This window comes from Rhamphochromis longiceps, linkage group LG6, assembly GCF_057381845.1.
Source record: "Rhamphochromis longiceps isolate RC_006_pf linkage group LG6, R_longiceps_female_GT1.1, whole genome shotgun sequence".
Lineage (NCBI taxonomy): Eukaryota > Metazoa > Chordata > Actinopteri > Cichliformes > Cichlidae > Rhamphochromis > Rhamphochromis longiceps.
The window spans coordinates 21,229,094-21,243,862 of record NC_140562.1 but is presented as its reverse complement, the minus strand read 5'-3'; the positions used below and the strand labels follow the sequence as shown (position 1 = coordinate 21,243,862).

The 14,769-nt window shown below is 41.8% G+C and overlaps 2 protein-coding genes across 3 annotated transcripts; one reads left to right on the top strand and one right to left on the bottom strand.

The window, feature by feature from the left end:
- The first annotated feature begins 200 nt into the window (after positions 1 to 200).
- elmod2 (ELMO/CED-12 domain containing 2) lies at positions 201 to 9,995 on the top strand. Its single transcript, XM_085409672.1, has 9 exons — positions 201 to 357; positions 2,283 to 2,430; positions 2,522 to 2,550; positions 3,605 to 3,702; positions 3,785 to 3,914; positions 4,254 to 4,387; positions 7,806 to 7,874; positions 8,017 to 8,150; positions 9,116 to 9,995. The coding sequence occupies exons 2-9, from the start codon at positions 2,286 to 2,288 to the stop codon at positions 9,271 to 9,273; spliced, it is 897 nt and encodes a 298-aa protein (XP_085265798.1). The 5' UTR covers positions 201 to 357; positions 2,283 to 2,285; the 3' UTR covers positions 9,274 to 9,995.
- ucp1 (uncoupling protein 1) lies at positions 9,823 to 13,267 on the bottom strand. 2 transcript variants are annotated; one of them, XM_085409670.1, is made up of 7 exons: positions 13,143 to 13,267; positions 12,815 to 12,948; positions 12,402 to 12,600; positions 11,749 to 11,946; positions 11,559 to 11,660; positions 11,045 to 11,225; positions 9,823 to 10,591 (listed from the first exon to the last, which is right to left on the bottom strand). In XM_085409670.1, exons 2-7 carry the CDS (start codon positions 12,938 to 12,940, stop codon positions 10,477 to 10,479), a joined length of 921 nt encoding a protein of 306 aa, XP_085265796.1. In that variant the 5' UTR covers positions 12,941 to 12,948; positions 13,143 to 13,267; the 3' UTR covers positions 9,823 to 10,476. The 2 variants fall into 2 exon arrangements, with proteins under 2 accessions (XP_085265796.1, XP_085265797.1); XM_085409671.1 differs by having other exon boundaries at positions 12,815 to 12,951; positions 13,143 to 13,263.
- Between the last annotated feature and the right edge of the window lie 1,502 nt (positions 13,268 to 14,769).

The following is a 14,769-nucleotide window of genomic DNA, read 5'->3' as shown; positions in this document are numbered from 1 at the left end:
TCATGCTGTGTTCAAAGACATCACGATATTAATCCTTAGTGATAAATTCAACCCAAGTTTCGAGGTGTGTCATGGACTGTTAATTGTTTTAACTTCTTAGTTGAACATTTAGAAACAATGTTTAAGTCTTGGTTAGAAAGAAGAGCCTGTCTTGTGTCACCTGGGAGACTTGTGTAGCTGTGTGCGTGGCATAGACGGTATAGTTGTATAGACAGTGAACGCATCACAGCCAGCCTGTTGTCAGGCGAACCGCCGCTAACCTTACCACCCGCCTGCGGCTAAGTTAGACTGTATCCTGGGTCTGGCATCGCTTTCCCTACGACTGGAGAGTAAGACGAGCATCACCACTCTCTCACGGTAAATATTGCCCAACGCATCAGCTACTCGTACGAAACTTAAAGTAGGTTAGCGTGGTGTTGCTAGCTACCAGTCAGACGAATGACAATGACAACCTGTTGTCTGAACCGGGTCATTTGGGGGAATTTAGAAGCCGGTATGCTCCTTTACGTAATTAATATCAAAAGTGGCTCACTACCACTTCGCTAGCATCAACATGCACCGCTTTCAAAAGCCCCATTAAACTCCCAGAGTGCCTGTAAATAAACTGAATGACCACGTATGTCCGAACTTAGCATTAGCATCAGTGCTAGCCATTGTTTTGGCTGTAGGAGCGTGGGCTCTTCTCTCATACCCACTCGGCGCTTTTATTGTTGGATGTTAATTCGCATTTAGCGATGACCCACGATTAACTAATCATGTCTTGCACTGAGCAATAGATTACTCTGCTTGTAGCAGAGTACTTCCTCAGTGGCTTCAAAAACGTGGTCACTGTCACTGTGACAGACGGCAGTGAAGTGCATCTGCAACATTAGTCCAACTCAGGAAGCAAAATCCATCAAATCCAAAGTTCAATATAAGTTAGAGGTGTTGGAATAACTTATTTGCCTGTAATATTCACGGGCATTTATTCACTGTGTCATAAGTGTTGGTTAAATTGTGTATTTTAGCACTAACATATATCAATTGAACACAATATACTCCATGTCCATAAAAACAACAACAACAACAACAAACATATTAATAATAATAAAGATTAGACTTAAAAATGTTCTTTTTCATAAAGGTTATATTTAGGGCTGGATCAGCTATCACTGACGTATTCCTTAGTGATGCTGCAACAGGCCCAGACTGCTGTAGGACCTCATGTGATAAACTCAGCACTTCTTCTTCACTCACCTCTTTTCACTCCCCAAATTTTTATATAGTGCTTGTCCTTAAATTTGTGTGTTCTCTCTCCCATAGTGTACCTTTTGTCCTGTCTCCCTCAGACTGTCACAAAAGTGTTTGCTCATAGTTGCTTGATTGCTCCAATACTGTAGGGCCTTATCTTACAGTACCTTGAGCCAAACGTTATCGCTATGTAAATAAATCAGAATCGAAGTAATAATCTGCTCATGTATGCGGAAGGGAGGACAAAAATAAGAAGCTGTTCTCAGTTTGATGCCGTTTAGTGCTTCAGAATAAGACTGGATCGTGTTGTAAAAAGTGCCCTCTTTCATTGAAAACAAAACAAAAAAACTGCATTAGATTAGCTTCTGCTTAATGAGCTGTAACCACACCAATGCACTAATAATTTAGCTTCTTAGTTTATTTTTTCATTTATACTTTAGGTAAACACGAATACAGACATGTTGCCTGCATCTTTCGGCTTTTCCTTTTAGTAGATGCCTTTGTCACACCCAACCCTCTGCATGTTCTCCTTCGCTACTTCATGAATCTACTCTGTGGCATTCCTGTTTTCTTGTTCCCGGGCAGCTCCATCTTTAACATAATTTTTCCCTCCTCTGCATATGTCCAAACCATCTCAGGCTTGCCTGTCTATCTCTGTCTCCAAACCGCTAAAACTCAGATGTACTGATGTGCTCATTGCTAATCTGGTCCATTCTGGTCACTCCCAATGAAAACCTTAACATCTTCAGCTCTGCCTTCTATCTTTTAATTATCGCCACTAAACCGTACATCATCGCAGGACTCACTGCATATTGTGAACCTTCCCTTTCACTCTTACTAATAAAAGCTATTTGAATTCTGAAATGTGATTATCTAAGTAAAACTTCATCACAGGGTTTGTTCTTGTACAAGGTGGTGGTTTTAATATAATGAAAGCTGTACTTCCTCCACCTCTGTTAACTTACACTCCAGAATAGTTTTGTGGTCCTCGGGTCTTCAGGATATTTCTCGCACCGTAGTAATCTGTGAACCTTAACCTGTTTATGTCCTAGAACATGTTTGGATATATCTGGGAGTATGTCTACACATCCTTCCTGAGATACTGGTTGAAATGGCTCATCAGACAAGTAACGGGGACATGTGAGCTGCAGAGAATATGCTCTGGACACAAGCCAGGGGCAGCAAGGACTACAAAAGCAGGTGCGTTAAATCACCCCAAATCTGCTCTACGTCTGCATCCTAGTACACATTTTCTCTGCAGTGTTAATGTGCTTCTTGTGTCCTCCTGCAGAGTACTCTCTTCAGTCATCAAAGAACAAGGTAAGGACCTTCTACCACTGTTGGCTTTTCTTTCGGGCTTACCTTCAGTAGTTCTGAGCTAATTGTTTTATATTGTTAAAAGATAAACGGTGGGTCTGCACAAACATTAATTGGCAATGATCCTGATAATCTGTTCAGCTCCTCTGATTTCCTGTTGCAGCTCTTTAATGCTGGGGGTGTGTTTGTCTGATTTTGTTTTTATGTGGCTGAAATCAAATATCGTTGATGATCTTTGTATCAGATGTGCATTTTTTTTACAACATTTAGTTTAAATTTAGTTGTTAGTAGTTATTTGATATAGGCCATAATGGAAAAAAAGTTAATATATTAGGTGCCGATGTACAAACCAGGACAAAGAAAATCCAAGTGCTGTCAGCCAAAAGGCAAACAACAGTTTAAATACATTTTGCAAGACAGTAATTGCTCTTTTTTATTTTTAAAAGACTCACATTCTTAAAAGCTAAAGCAGAAATAGCTTTTATAGGCGTGCGTGTGTGTTTTTTAGGACTCTTTTCCAGTTTACGTTTCAGCACTGTCATAAATAAAATCTGTTATCTCATCACTTTTAGCACTGTCAGGCCAGTAAAAGATGTTAAGTGTCAAACATTTGAAAAAATATTGAGTATTTGGAGACTAAGAATGTGTAGATATGTGTAATAAACTCCTCAGGACTGGAGCATTGTGGATTTTCAAGTAATCTGAAAGCTTTCCAAGCCCACAGATGTGGAAAGGAATCACACTTTCCTTCACTATTGACCTCTTTATCTTTTATTGCGCAGTATATCCCCTGAGTTTAATCATTGCTTTATCTTTCACTACCCTAGCCAAGTTTAGGTGAACTGATTACACATGTCATGCTTGTGTATATGGCTTTGTAAGCATTTTCAGATCAATAGTCTGTCCAGGTGCAAGAAGAGATTAGCTGTGTCATCTTTTTGACTTTGAAAAAACAGTCATTTTCACTGTGGTTGTAAATGACCTAAAAGCATTTGCGCCAGATTTCTGTCTGGTAGCTCTCTGTGTTATAACTTTAGCATGCGCTCTTCCTCTGCAGGTTTTAAGAGGAGCGTTGGAAACCACTAAGGATAGCTTAGAGCAATGCGTGGATCAAATTATGAAAGTGAAGAACATCAAACCTGCAAAAGATCCCAAGTAAGGTTACTTTGCCTGTCAGCTGCAATTCTTTGATGTAAGAGTGATTTTTGAATGTGATTGAATTGATCTTCCGTTGCAGGTTCAAAGAGAGCCTCCACATCTGCCTGCTGCAGATAACAGGATATAGCAGCTTGTATATATCTGTAGAAGACTTGAGAAAGGAAGTCTTCAGCTCAGACAACCCTGAACACGAGGCCATGCTTTTGAAGGTATGGATTCCTGCTCCTAGAGCAATAGCAGTGAAGCTGTGTCCATATGCACAGGCTTTCTGCTAAGATGAGACTTGAACCAAGATTTGGAAACTAAGGAAAAATATGTTTTATTATTATTTCTGCACATTACTAAAAGTAGCATTTAGGATTTTTTTTTTTTAAACATCGATTGACATAGTAAAGATAATACCACAGTCTAACATCACATCAGCATAGAAACACTGTAAGTTGTTGGATGGGAGTCTAAAATGCTGGCACAAGGTCATATTAGGAATCGTTGTACTTCCAAGTTATTGTAGTGGACGGATTTGATCGTGTGTGTGTGTGTGTGTTTAGCTTTGGGACCTTTTGATGCCAACAGTCAAGCTGGAGTCCAGGATAACCAAACAGTGGGGAGACATTGGATTCCAAGGGGAGGACCCCAAGACTGACTTCAGAGGGATGGGCCTGCTGGGGCTGATCAACCTCGTGTGAGTACAGTACCAGTGTAAAGGCCTTCAAACATCGAGTTCATTGCAAAAAAAACAACAACACGAAATTCTGAATTTTTGGGGGATGTGAACTTGTCGTGTATCATTTATGTACACACCAAAAATGTTGCGATTTTACAAAAATATTTGCCAAAAACCCCCCACAGTCCTCTGTGTTTTTTCTAGGCTGTTCCAGAACGCTCCATTTCTCCTCTGTCTGACATTATTTGGTGGATTTAGATTAGATTAGATAGATTAGATAGAACTTTATTAATCCCTCGGGTGGGTTCCTCTGGGAAATTCGATTTCCAAAAAAGCACAGCACCGACAGAAGTTACAGAGTTACAGAATATTATATATATATATATATATATATATATATATATATATATATATATATACATACATACATACGGAGACAATATAAATAAAATATACGAAGGGGATAAATAGAATAAATAGGAATAAAAAATAAAAATACAAGTGAATTGCACATTTCAAGTATTGAGGTCTATTGCACTGTTGACTATTTACAAAAGTATTGCATAAGGTATTGCACAGTGAGGTGAAGAGGCACTACAGCTTAGTTGTTCCCCCCTCCTTTGTCCTCCTGTTTCCCCTCCCTCTCCCCTCCAGAGAGGAGTTAAACAGTCTGATGGCGTGTGGGACAAAGGAGTTTTTAAGTCTGTTAGTTCTTGTCTTTGGGAGAAGCAACCTGTCACTGAACAGACTCTTCTGGTTGTTAATGGCCGTGTGCAGAGGATGTCTGGCATTGTCCATAATGTCCATCAGTTTCTTTAATGTCCTTTTCTCTGCCACTGTCACCAGAGTGTCCAGCTTCATGCCGACCACAGAGCTAGCCCTTCTGATCAGTTTCTCCAGCCTGGATGAGTCCTTCTTTGCTGTGCTGCTCCCCCAGCACACCACAGCATAGAAAAGTACTCCAGCAACCACCGACTGGTAAAACATCCTCAGGAGCTTCCTGCAGATGTTAAAAGACCTCAGCCTCCTGAGGAAGTACAGTCGGCTTGGGCTTTTTTATACAGGTACTCTGTGTTGCATGACCAGTCCAGTTTATTGTCCACCCACAGCCCGAGGTACTTGTACTTGTTGACCACCTCCACCTCCTCCCCCTCTATCTGAACCGGCAGTGGACCTGCTCTAGACCTCCCGAAGTCCACAACCAGTTCCTTAGTCTTTGAGGTGTTGAGTTGCAGGTGGTTTGTGTGACTCCATGCGACAAAGTTCCTCACCAGACTTCTGTACTCCTCTTCCTGATCATCCCAGATACACCCCATGATGGCTGTGTCGTCTGCAAACTTCTGAATGTGGCATAATTCAGAGTTGTAGCAGAAGTCAGAGGTGTACAGGGTGAAGAGAAGAGGGGACAGCACAGTTCCCTGTGGTGCTCCTGTGCTGCTGACCACAGTGTCGGACGTGATGTCCTTCAGCCTGACGTACTGTGGTCTGTCGGAGATCCAAGCGACCAGGCAGGGGTCCACCTCCATCCTGTTCAGTTTTTCCTGAAGCATACAGGGCCGGATGGTATTAAAGGCACTGGAAAAGTCAAGAAACAGTATCCTGACCGTGCCTTTTCCCCCATCCAGGTGTGAGTGGGCTCTGTGTAGGAGGTACAGGATGGCATCCTCCACTCCGACACCCGCCTTGTACGCAAACTGTAGTGGGTCCTGGGCATGTTGTACCTGTGGTCGGAGGAGGTTGAGGAAGAGCCGCTCTAGAGTCTTCATAAGATGTGACGTCAGTGCCACCGGTCGGAAGTCATTCAGCTCATTGGGCCGGTTCCTTTTGGGGACCGGGACGATGCAGGATGTCTTCCATAGGGCGGGCACTCTCCCCAGTCGCAGACTGAGGTTGAAGACTCGTTGTAGCGGCTCCCCAAGTTCAGCAGCACACGCCTTAAGCATCCTAGGACACACCTTGTCTGGGCCTGCTGCCTTTCTGGGGCGAAGCTTCCTTTACTCGTTTTACTTAGAATCATCATCCTTCTATAAGGTCCACTTCTGGTTTTGGCCTCGCTTTATGTTGAAGAACTCTGTCATAGTTGAATCAAGAACTGCAACCTGCCCACTTTCTGAGACCACAAAGTTCTCAGAAAGGTTTTCACAGTTTATGCTCTTTTCCCAAGAAGACACTATTGGTCAGCACAAAACATGTGTACTTTTTTTTTTGGCCCAACCACTCTCTCTTTGATCAGTGTGTCCACAGCACACTAAAGTCCTGGTCTTTGCCTCTGTACCTATTGGCAAAGTCTAATCTGTGACGTTTCTGTTTTTTGGACAGTAAACAGAACGCCTGCTATGCAGGTCATATTTGTGCAATCTGTCTGATTATAGATGCATGAACTTTGACACACATCAGCTCTTATAGGTTTTGTAATGAAATTTGAGGATTCTTGGAAACATTTTTTCCCCCATCAGGTGCTTTTTGGCTGAATTTGCTGAATGTTTATATTTGGTAGGCTCTAATGATTAAACCGATCCACACACAAGAAGCGACAACGGTACTTATCCTAAGATTATATTCCACTCAAGTTTTGATGAGAAATACTTTTAATTACCTTACACAGATTATGAAAGGTGGTTGTAGATACAGCTCAAAGGGTACGTATAAGGTACACTGTTCCACTCCAAATGCATGGCTCAGTGTAACCCAACAGATAATTTTTAGGGTACAACAATAATTACTCACAAAACCTCACCAAGTAAGGTAGATGGGAGCCCCGGCAGAAACAAACACAAGAAGGAGAGGGCTTTGAACCAACAAGATTCAGGCTTCACCTATAAAATAATATTTGAAACAAAGACTGAAAAGAAGGACTGTCAGTAACTCCCAACTCAGCGAAAAATAATTAAACAGTGCTAGAGATAGCGACTAAAGACAAAAGTGGTGCTGATGGAGTAGAGGTGGCTGTTTCACCACCTCTGACTTTAAATGCATGCTGGTTGGCTTCTACAGCCAGTCAGCTGTAGGAAGGGTTTAGAAGAAAAGAAGAGAACGTTAATGAGGATTATAAAAAGAAACACTGTCATAACACCTCCTCCTCCAAGTATTGAATAATGAGCCAGCAGAACCAGTATTCAACAGGACAAAGAGAGCGTGACAGCATGTCAGACAGGCTTGACTTTGAGGCTGAAGGACTTTAAAGGCAACCCCCAACACGTCAGTCGCTCGTTTCACTTGTTCTTTCGACTGATGAGGACGAGGACACAAAATGACAAGCGATGTGTCAGATTATTAAAGCAGCACCAGTCAAACACACATTGACTTTATTTTTAAAATCTGTAGGTCAGAATGATGTGACCTCAACATGTTTAATCATGCAGACTCTGTTTGACGTCATGTTTATTGGTTAACAAGAGACCATAAATAAACTCTTAATTTCTTTGGCTCTTTGCAGTTTTTTCAGTGAAAACTACACAGCGGAGGCTCGGCAGGTGCTGTCTCATGCAAACCATCCTAAACTAGGGTAAGAGACCTTCGATTCATATACCTTCCACTGGTGTTTTGTGTCGCATGATGTAGACTTTATTCATTTTTTGAAATTACGTTTTCCATATGCACAGTATGTCATTTCTACAGTGCACTTTATACTTTTTTGTTTTTTAAAGGTATTCCTATGCAATAGTTGGGATCAACTTGACAGAGATGGCTTACAGCCTGCTAAAGAGTGGCGCTTTGAAACCACATTTCTACAACGCAGTGCAGGGCACGCCTGAGCTGCAGCACTTTCATCAGCTGTACTGTGAGTAGTCGAATCACACTGCTGTTTGTTCTGTGCGTCTGATTATACACTCACCGGTGGCTTCATTAGGTGCAGTCTCAAGATTGCTAATCTTGGGTTGGACCCCTCTCTGGCTTCACAGCTGCTGTAATTCTTCATGGCAATGAAGTGCTGGAAACATTTCTTAGATTTTGGCCCATATTGACATGATGGCGTCACACAGTTGTTGCAGATTTGTTGAAAATACGTCCATGATGCCAGTGTGACTGTGATAGTGACTGTGGATTTTTGTACAGTGACCTCAATGTCATGTGTAAGAAGCCACTTTGAGATGGTCTGAGATTTGTGTCATAATGTGTTATCTGCTGGAAGCAGCCATCAGTAGATGGGAACACTGTGATCATAATGGGGTGGACATGGTCAGGAATAATACTCAGGTAGGTTGTGGTGTTTGGATGATGCCCAGCTGGTACAAAGGAGCCAAGAAAATGTGCCAAGGAAATATGACACCACCAGCAGCAGCCTGAGGTGGGATCCAAACGTTCATGGTATTTATGCCAAGTTCTGAATGTTGCAGCAGAAATCGAGACTCATCAGATCAGGCGACATTTTCCAATCTTCTTCTGTTGTCCAATTTTGGTGACCCCTGAATATTTCCTCCCTTTTAAACTCAAAGATGGTTGTGTGGAAAAATCCCAGCAGATCAGCAGTTTCTGAAACAGACCAGTCCATCTGGCACTGCTATCCAGTTCACATTTAAAGTCACTTAAAAAGTCACTTAAGTCACAATTTGAACTTCAGTAGGCCACTTGGAGCATGTCTACATGCCTAATTGAGTTGCTGCCATGTGATCAGCCAATTAAATATGCAGTAATGAGCAGTTGAACAGGTGTATTTAAGGAAGTTGCCTGGTGAGTGTATACAAACAAAAACATTTTCTGATAGAAGGTAAATTTTTCAAAAATGTGTGTCTTTCCTCCTTACAGGCTATCTGGCGTATGAATTCGATAAGTTCTGGGTGGCAGAAGAACCCGAGAGCATCATGCAGTTCAACCAATACAGAGAAAAATTCCATAACATAGTCAGGACACACCTACAGGACCCTGATGTGTGTCTCACATTGACTGTCAGCTCCAAGAACTAAAAGCGTTTTTCACGATGTTACGATTGGTAGAAGGAGAAGCAGGAAAGTTCCTCGTAAACGTAGCTGAGCATTAAAACCCTAAACGCAGACTGAATACTGTTCGGCCCCTCCAGACAAGATCCAGACCAATAAATCCTCTTGTGTTTGGTTTTGTGGTTCATTCATAACACACATATCATTGTTGTAATGATATTTAAAGTTTCTCAAACTGAGCACAAATCCAACGCCCTGTACCTCAAAAACAACCATTCCAGAGGGCTTTCGATCACAAAGAGGACTGTAGAGAAAGTAACGGATCCGTCGTTTTGTGAGGCTTTAAGCACTTTGAGTGAGCAAGCAGCCAAATTGTTATATTTAAAGACAGGAAAGGACAGAAGTCCTGCTCAGGAATGTGAAGTTTATGTTAAGAGATAATGGCTAAAACTTGACGTGAGGAGTGATTTCCACTTTATTTTTCCTCTTGTGGTGCTGTCAGCTTAAAAGTCTTGCATGATTTAACGTGTCCCCACTGATGTCATTGATCTGTACTGTAAAATGTACTGTTAGTGATGTGGTACTCTAAACTATACTAAGCTCCTGTTTTCATAACGTTGTGTATCTTTAGACTGATGCTGAATTTTTATGACCTGATCTTTTTATGCCGTGGGTTTGCATTTGAGGAATGTATGTAACGACTCGCATCTCACTCACTCCAAGTTAGTAAATGCAGATTTGTTTTGAAATGTGCTTCATGTCCATGTGTTTAAAAGGCAAAAACAAACCACAACAGTTTGTGTAAAACAAGTCTAGTAAATTCAGGACCTGCATAAACACATCCTTTTATGCTTTATTATGGGTACCAGTCATTCAGTGTAAAGGCACACTGCTTTAAGCTAGCTAACATATAAAACTGACAGGTTTAGTCATACAGGGCTCAGTGCAAACTTGGCATGTTTCTGTAATATTCCCATCCATGACATCTGGAATGGGCTCACTGTGGCAAATTATAAATATAAAAGGAGACGGCTGTGTCTCCTCATGCACATAAAGTCAATACTTTTTCAGGAGGCGATCCTTTTTCAACAAAGGATTTCCGCCTTTCTCACCACAGGACAGTGGATTTGTTAAATAAGGTTAACACAAGAAATTATTGTTACTAGGGTTTCCTCATTCAGGTGCCAGTCCGGTTGTGGTTCAGGTATTACAGTCAAACTTTGAGGAATCTCAATTAACCACTTCGATCCTCTGCTTTGTGACCATCATGGCTCTTTTGATTTGTTCGAAGGAGACGAACATCACGATGTTCCACGATCCCAACCTCAGGAATGAGGGCACGAATCTACAAAATGGAAAAAGTGAAGAGTGAAAAAATGAAATTGTGTGTCATGCAATGCTGCAATTTGTTTTTGGATTGATACCGATACCAAGGCCAGTATTGCCGATACCAATACTTTTAACTTATAATGTCATGTTATTTAGAGGAGAGCATAATCATGATTTATGAGATGAATCATCAATTTTTAATGACCACTGCATTACTTTACTCAATAATGAGTTAACACACCTCTCATTTCACCATTTTTTTTTAAAGGCGCTATAGAGTAGAAGGATCAGTCAACACAAAAACACTCAGACATTTTTCACATTGTATGCCTGAAGAATATTTTTCCTTTTATCCCGATTTAATTCAGTGGGCTCCAAACTGAACGTGAAGGATATAAAAGTATCGATACTATCGATATTTGGATCTCTTGAAGAGTTTGTCGTGGGCGGCGCAGGTGAAGAGGCTTACCCTTTGTAGAATGCTGTTGGCCCCTCTTTAGTTAACATGGTCCAGGCACAGTTAACGGCGCTCTTATACTGGCCCGGTGGTGAGTTCATGTATCTCGTCTTTACCACATCTACTGGGGAGGCGATCACTGTGGTAACGAAGCCGGCGCCAAACGCAGACACAAAGTGGCACGGCAGATTGTCTGAGGACAGAGTTGGGGAAAAGATTACAATACGGTCTTTGTTCTCAGCTGTGCGACACAGAAAAACATGTCAGTGGATTTTGCAATCGTCTGAATGGGGCAATATAAGTTCTAGAGATAAATGCTAATATATTGCTATTGTACTCACTGCACCATAAAGAGAAAATACACCGTGTCCTGTACTGTAGGAGCCTGTTGTGCTGGTATCAGTTAAAGAGGTGAGAGGGTGTGTGGATTTTTTGCCCAATCAGCAGTCTCCCGGGGACTCTGTTTTTGTGAATGTGTGTGTGTGGGTTTGTGTAGCTCAGGCAAACAACCGTGAGCTGACCTCACCTGACAACAGCTTGTGTCTAAGGATGGCCTCCTTTATCAGGTCGTATGTAACCAGCTCTGTGCAGTTTACCAGGGCGTTTCTTGTGATGTTGGGTAATGTTCCTGAGGGAAACGGATACTTTAATCATTACTGATAAAGGATGTTATGGTTTGTCTTTTTTAAATAATGGGCAACACTCAAAGAATGTACCTTTCCAGAGCCCACGCAGGCCCTCGTGTTGGAAGATGTGTCTGTAAGCCTGCATGGTGCTGCTGTAGCGGCGGGCCACTCCGTCCAGATTCATCTGGGCTTGGAATCGAACCTTGACCACATCGGTGGGCTGCGCAAAGGACACCGCCATGGCACCTGTGGTGCAGCCAGCCAGGATACGTACCAGTACACTAGGGTCTGGAGAGAAGGAAAGACTCAGTTATTTTAATAACAGGCTTGAGAACTTCTAATTTTAGTATCAGTTTTAATAAGGAAGATAAGAAACTGATTCAACAACCCAGACTGTGAGAATCCTTTATCGCTTTCAAGAGAGAGATAACACTTTCCCTAAATCTTGTTTAACTTATCAGATTTGAAAAGCCTCTGTTCTGCGTAAATTATCTATTGCATGTTTGTCTGCAAGACATAGCCTTCCTTCACTCTCCCCACTTTTTTATTTTTAAAATGAAGCTTTCCTTCATCTGAATTCCTTATCTAAGGGAACATAAGACCGACTGCATCTATCTGATAAACATCTTTTTGATTTTTGACAGCTGGATATTAAATCTCGAAATCACGACTGTCACCAGTAAGAACAATTATGAAGGTTTAATTAACTTAACCAAAAAATAAATGAAAAGGCAACAACTTACTGTCTTTGCCACCGGTGTAGAAATTTTTAACGTTGTCATAGAGGCCGATTCTGACGGAGGCAAAGCACAGCTGTCTCTGCAGCCCAGCCACCAGACCATTATACAGAGACTTGGGCCCTTCTGTTCGGATCATGGTGCTGATGGTCCCAAACACCCCTCTGTAGCGGATGTCCCCCACTGCCTTCTTCTCTCCTTGAATCTGGGGTCACACATTGTCCTCAAAGTTAAAACCAGCTTTACAGAGCAGCAGCTTAAGAACAAATGGTTCAGAAAGGTGAAGAAGTTTGACTGAAGGGTGCTGAAGTGGACAAAGTTGACTTCTTCGTCAATGAGGCAAACATCACGCTGTGTCCCACAGTAGGCTACAGCAAAGCAAGACCGGCTAAAGATCATATTGATAGCACAGTTAGTACCTGTAGTCTGACTTTGGCTGTGTCCAGAGGGAATGTGACCATGTCAGCTATACAGGCTGCTACTCCAGCACTCGCCATCTTCACACCCAAAGGAGGAGGAACGTCTGAGGGTTTAAGTCCTACCATGTTTCCTACTGCTGGGACGACAGGTACGCATCCACGCACAGAAATAACAATTAAAACAACAAACAAAAAAATCAGTGTAAGATTCTCTTCTAGAAAGCAACCACATAAACATTAACCTCTTGTACAAATCATTTGTCTGTTTAAATGAAAGGTTAATCAATAATCAAAGTGGACTGATGCTCAAGACATGAAACACACTTACGATTATGATCCGAAATTAAAATTTCCTTTTGATCCTCGGGTGGATTTTTTGGTACCGAGCAGGATGCGATTGGTCAGATTAAAATCCACACTCAGCAGGAAGGAAAGACTCATCATTTGCTGTGGTTTTATGTTTTCTGGCTGGCGTTTTTATGACATCCTCGGAGAGGCGTTACTGTGTACTCCTGTACACCTGGGTCAACTCAAAGTCCACAGACTGTCAGAAAGTCAATGTTCAAGTCACCTCACACAGAAAAACAACCATATAACGTCCCCGTTTTTTGGGTGTGTGAAACTGACGATTATTTCCATCCAAATTTCCACAGGTGTCATTAACTGATGACGATCTTTCTAAACGTTATGTTCATGCTTTCAAATATAGTCTGTGGAGTGTGCATTTTCTTTCATTTCACTTGGTAGAATTTGTTTATCAGCGGATTTTTCTTCTATCCAGGATCTGTGACCGACTTTAATATTGTCTCAATAATTATTTAACTGTTCAGATGAACTGTGTGCCACAAGCAGCAGCAATAACAGATCGGTATCAGGGTTCACCAGAGGCTCGTCTCCCCTCTCAGCCAATGACAGCAAAAAGCTTGTGATCAAGAGCGTTCGGAGCTGACCGGCTAAATCAAGATCTGTTCCACAGACTTTATGGTCGAGCCTCACAGCAAATTACCCCTCTGTGCTATCAGCAGCATTGTTGCGTCATGCAGTTTTTGCTCTGTTACCCCTCATTTATGATTTCTATTATCTGTCTCAGTCTAACAGCTTTTACATTTCATGTTAAAGATGTGCTTTTTTGGGCCGGGGGGCAGAAGTGGGAGTGTGGTGACGTCAGCTGGCGACTGAAGTTCACAGTGAAGCTGATAAGAACTTTACATCACACCATGTTTGGCCTCTCAGCAGTTTGCCAGCAGTCGCTCCTGTTCATTACATCACACATGGTGTATGTACGTAACAGTATGGAAAATGTAGATTCTTAGAAAAAGAGCAAAGACAAGAAAAACATTGAGAATTATTCCCACATAACGTTTACTAATGCTGTCCCATTCGACAGCCCTATGTTAAAACTATCGCCATTAAGTTTACTATCATCAGATCTCTTTTGTCATTAAATTATTTTTAGTTTTTAAACATTTTTTCTGCATATTGGTTTGAGCACACCACAAACTACCCTCTACAAGACTGAATAAATACCCCTGAAAAACTGTTTCAACTAAAGCTTAACAACCTTCATTAAATGCTAAACAACGATTCATTGCAGTGTTGTATTAAACTGCAATACTTATAGTTACACCGAGTATTTCCAGTTCAATTCAGCCCTTTTTTGTTTAAACGGTGAGGTTCAGAGAGCTTACAGATATATCTCTATATTTAGAGAGCTTATATCTGCATTTCATCATTACAGGAGGGACTGGAGCCTAACCCAGGATACTCAGGGCAAGATGCAGGGTATACCCTGGACCAGGGGTGGGCAACTCCAGGCCTCGAGGGCCGGTGTCCCTGTAGGTTTTGTCCAAAAAGATGTGTCCTTGAACCAACACAGCTGATTTAAATGGCTAAATTAGCTCCTGCAGTTCTCCAGAGGCCTGGTAACAAACTAACCATGTGATTCAGGTGTGTTG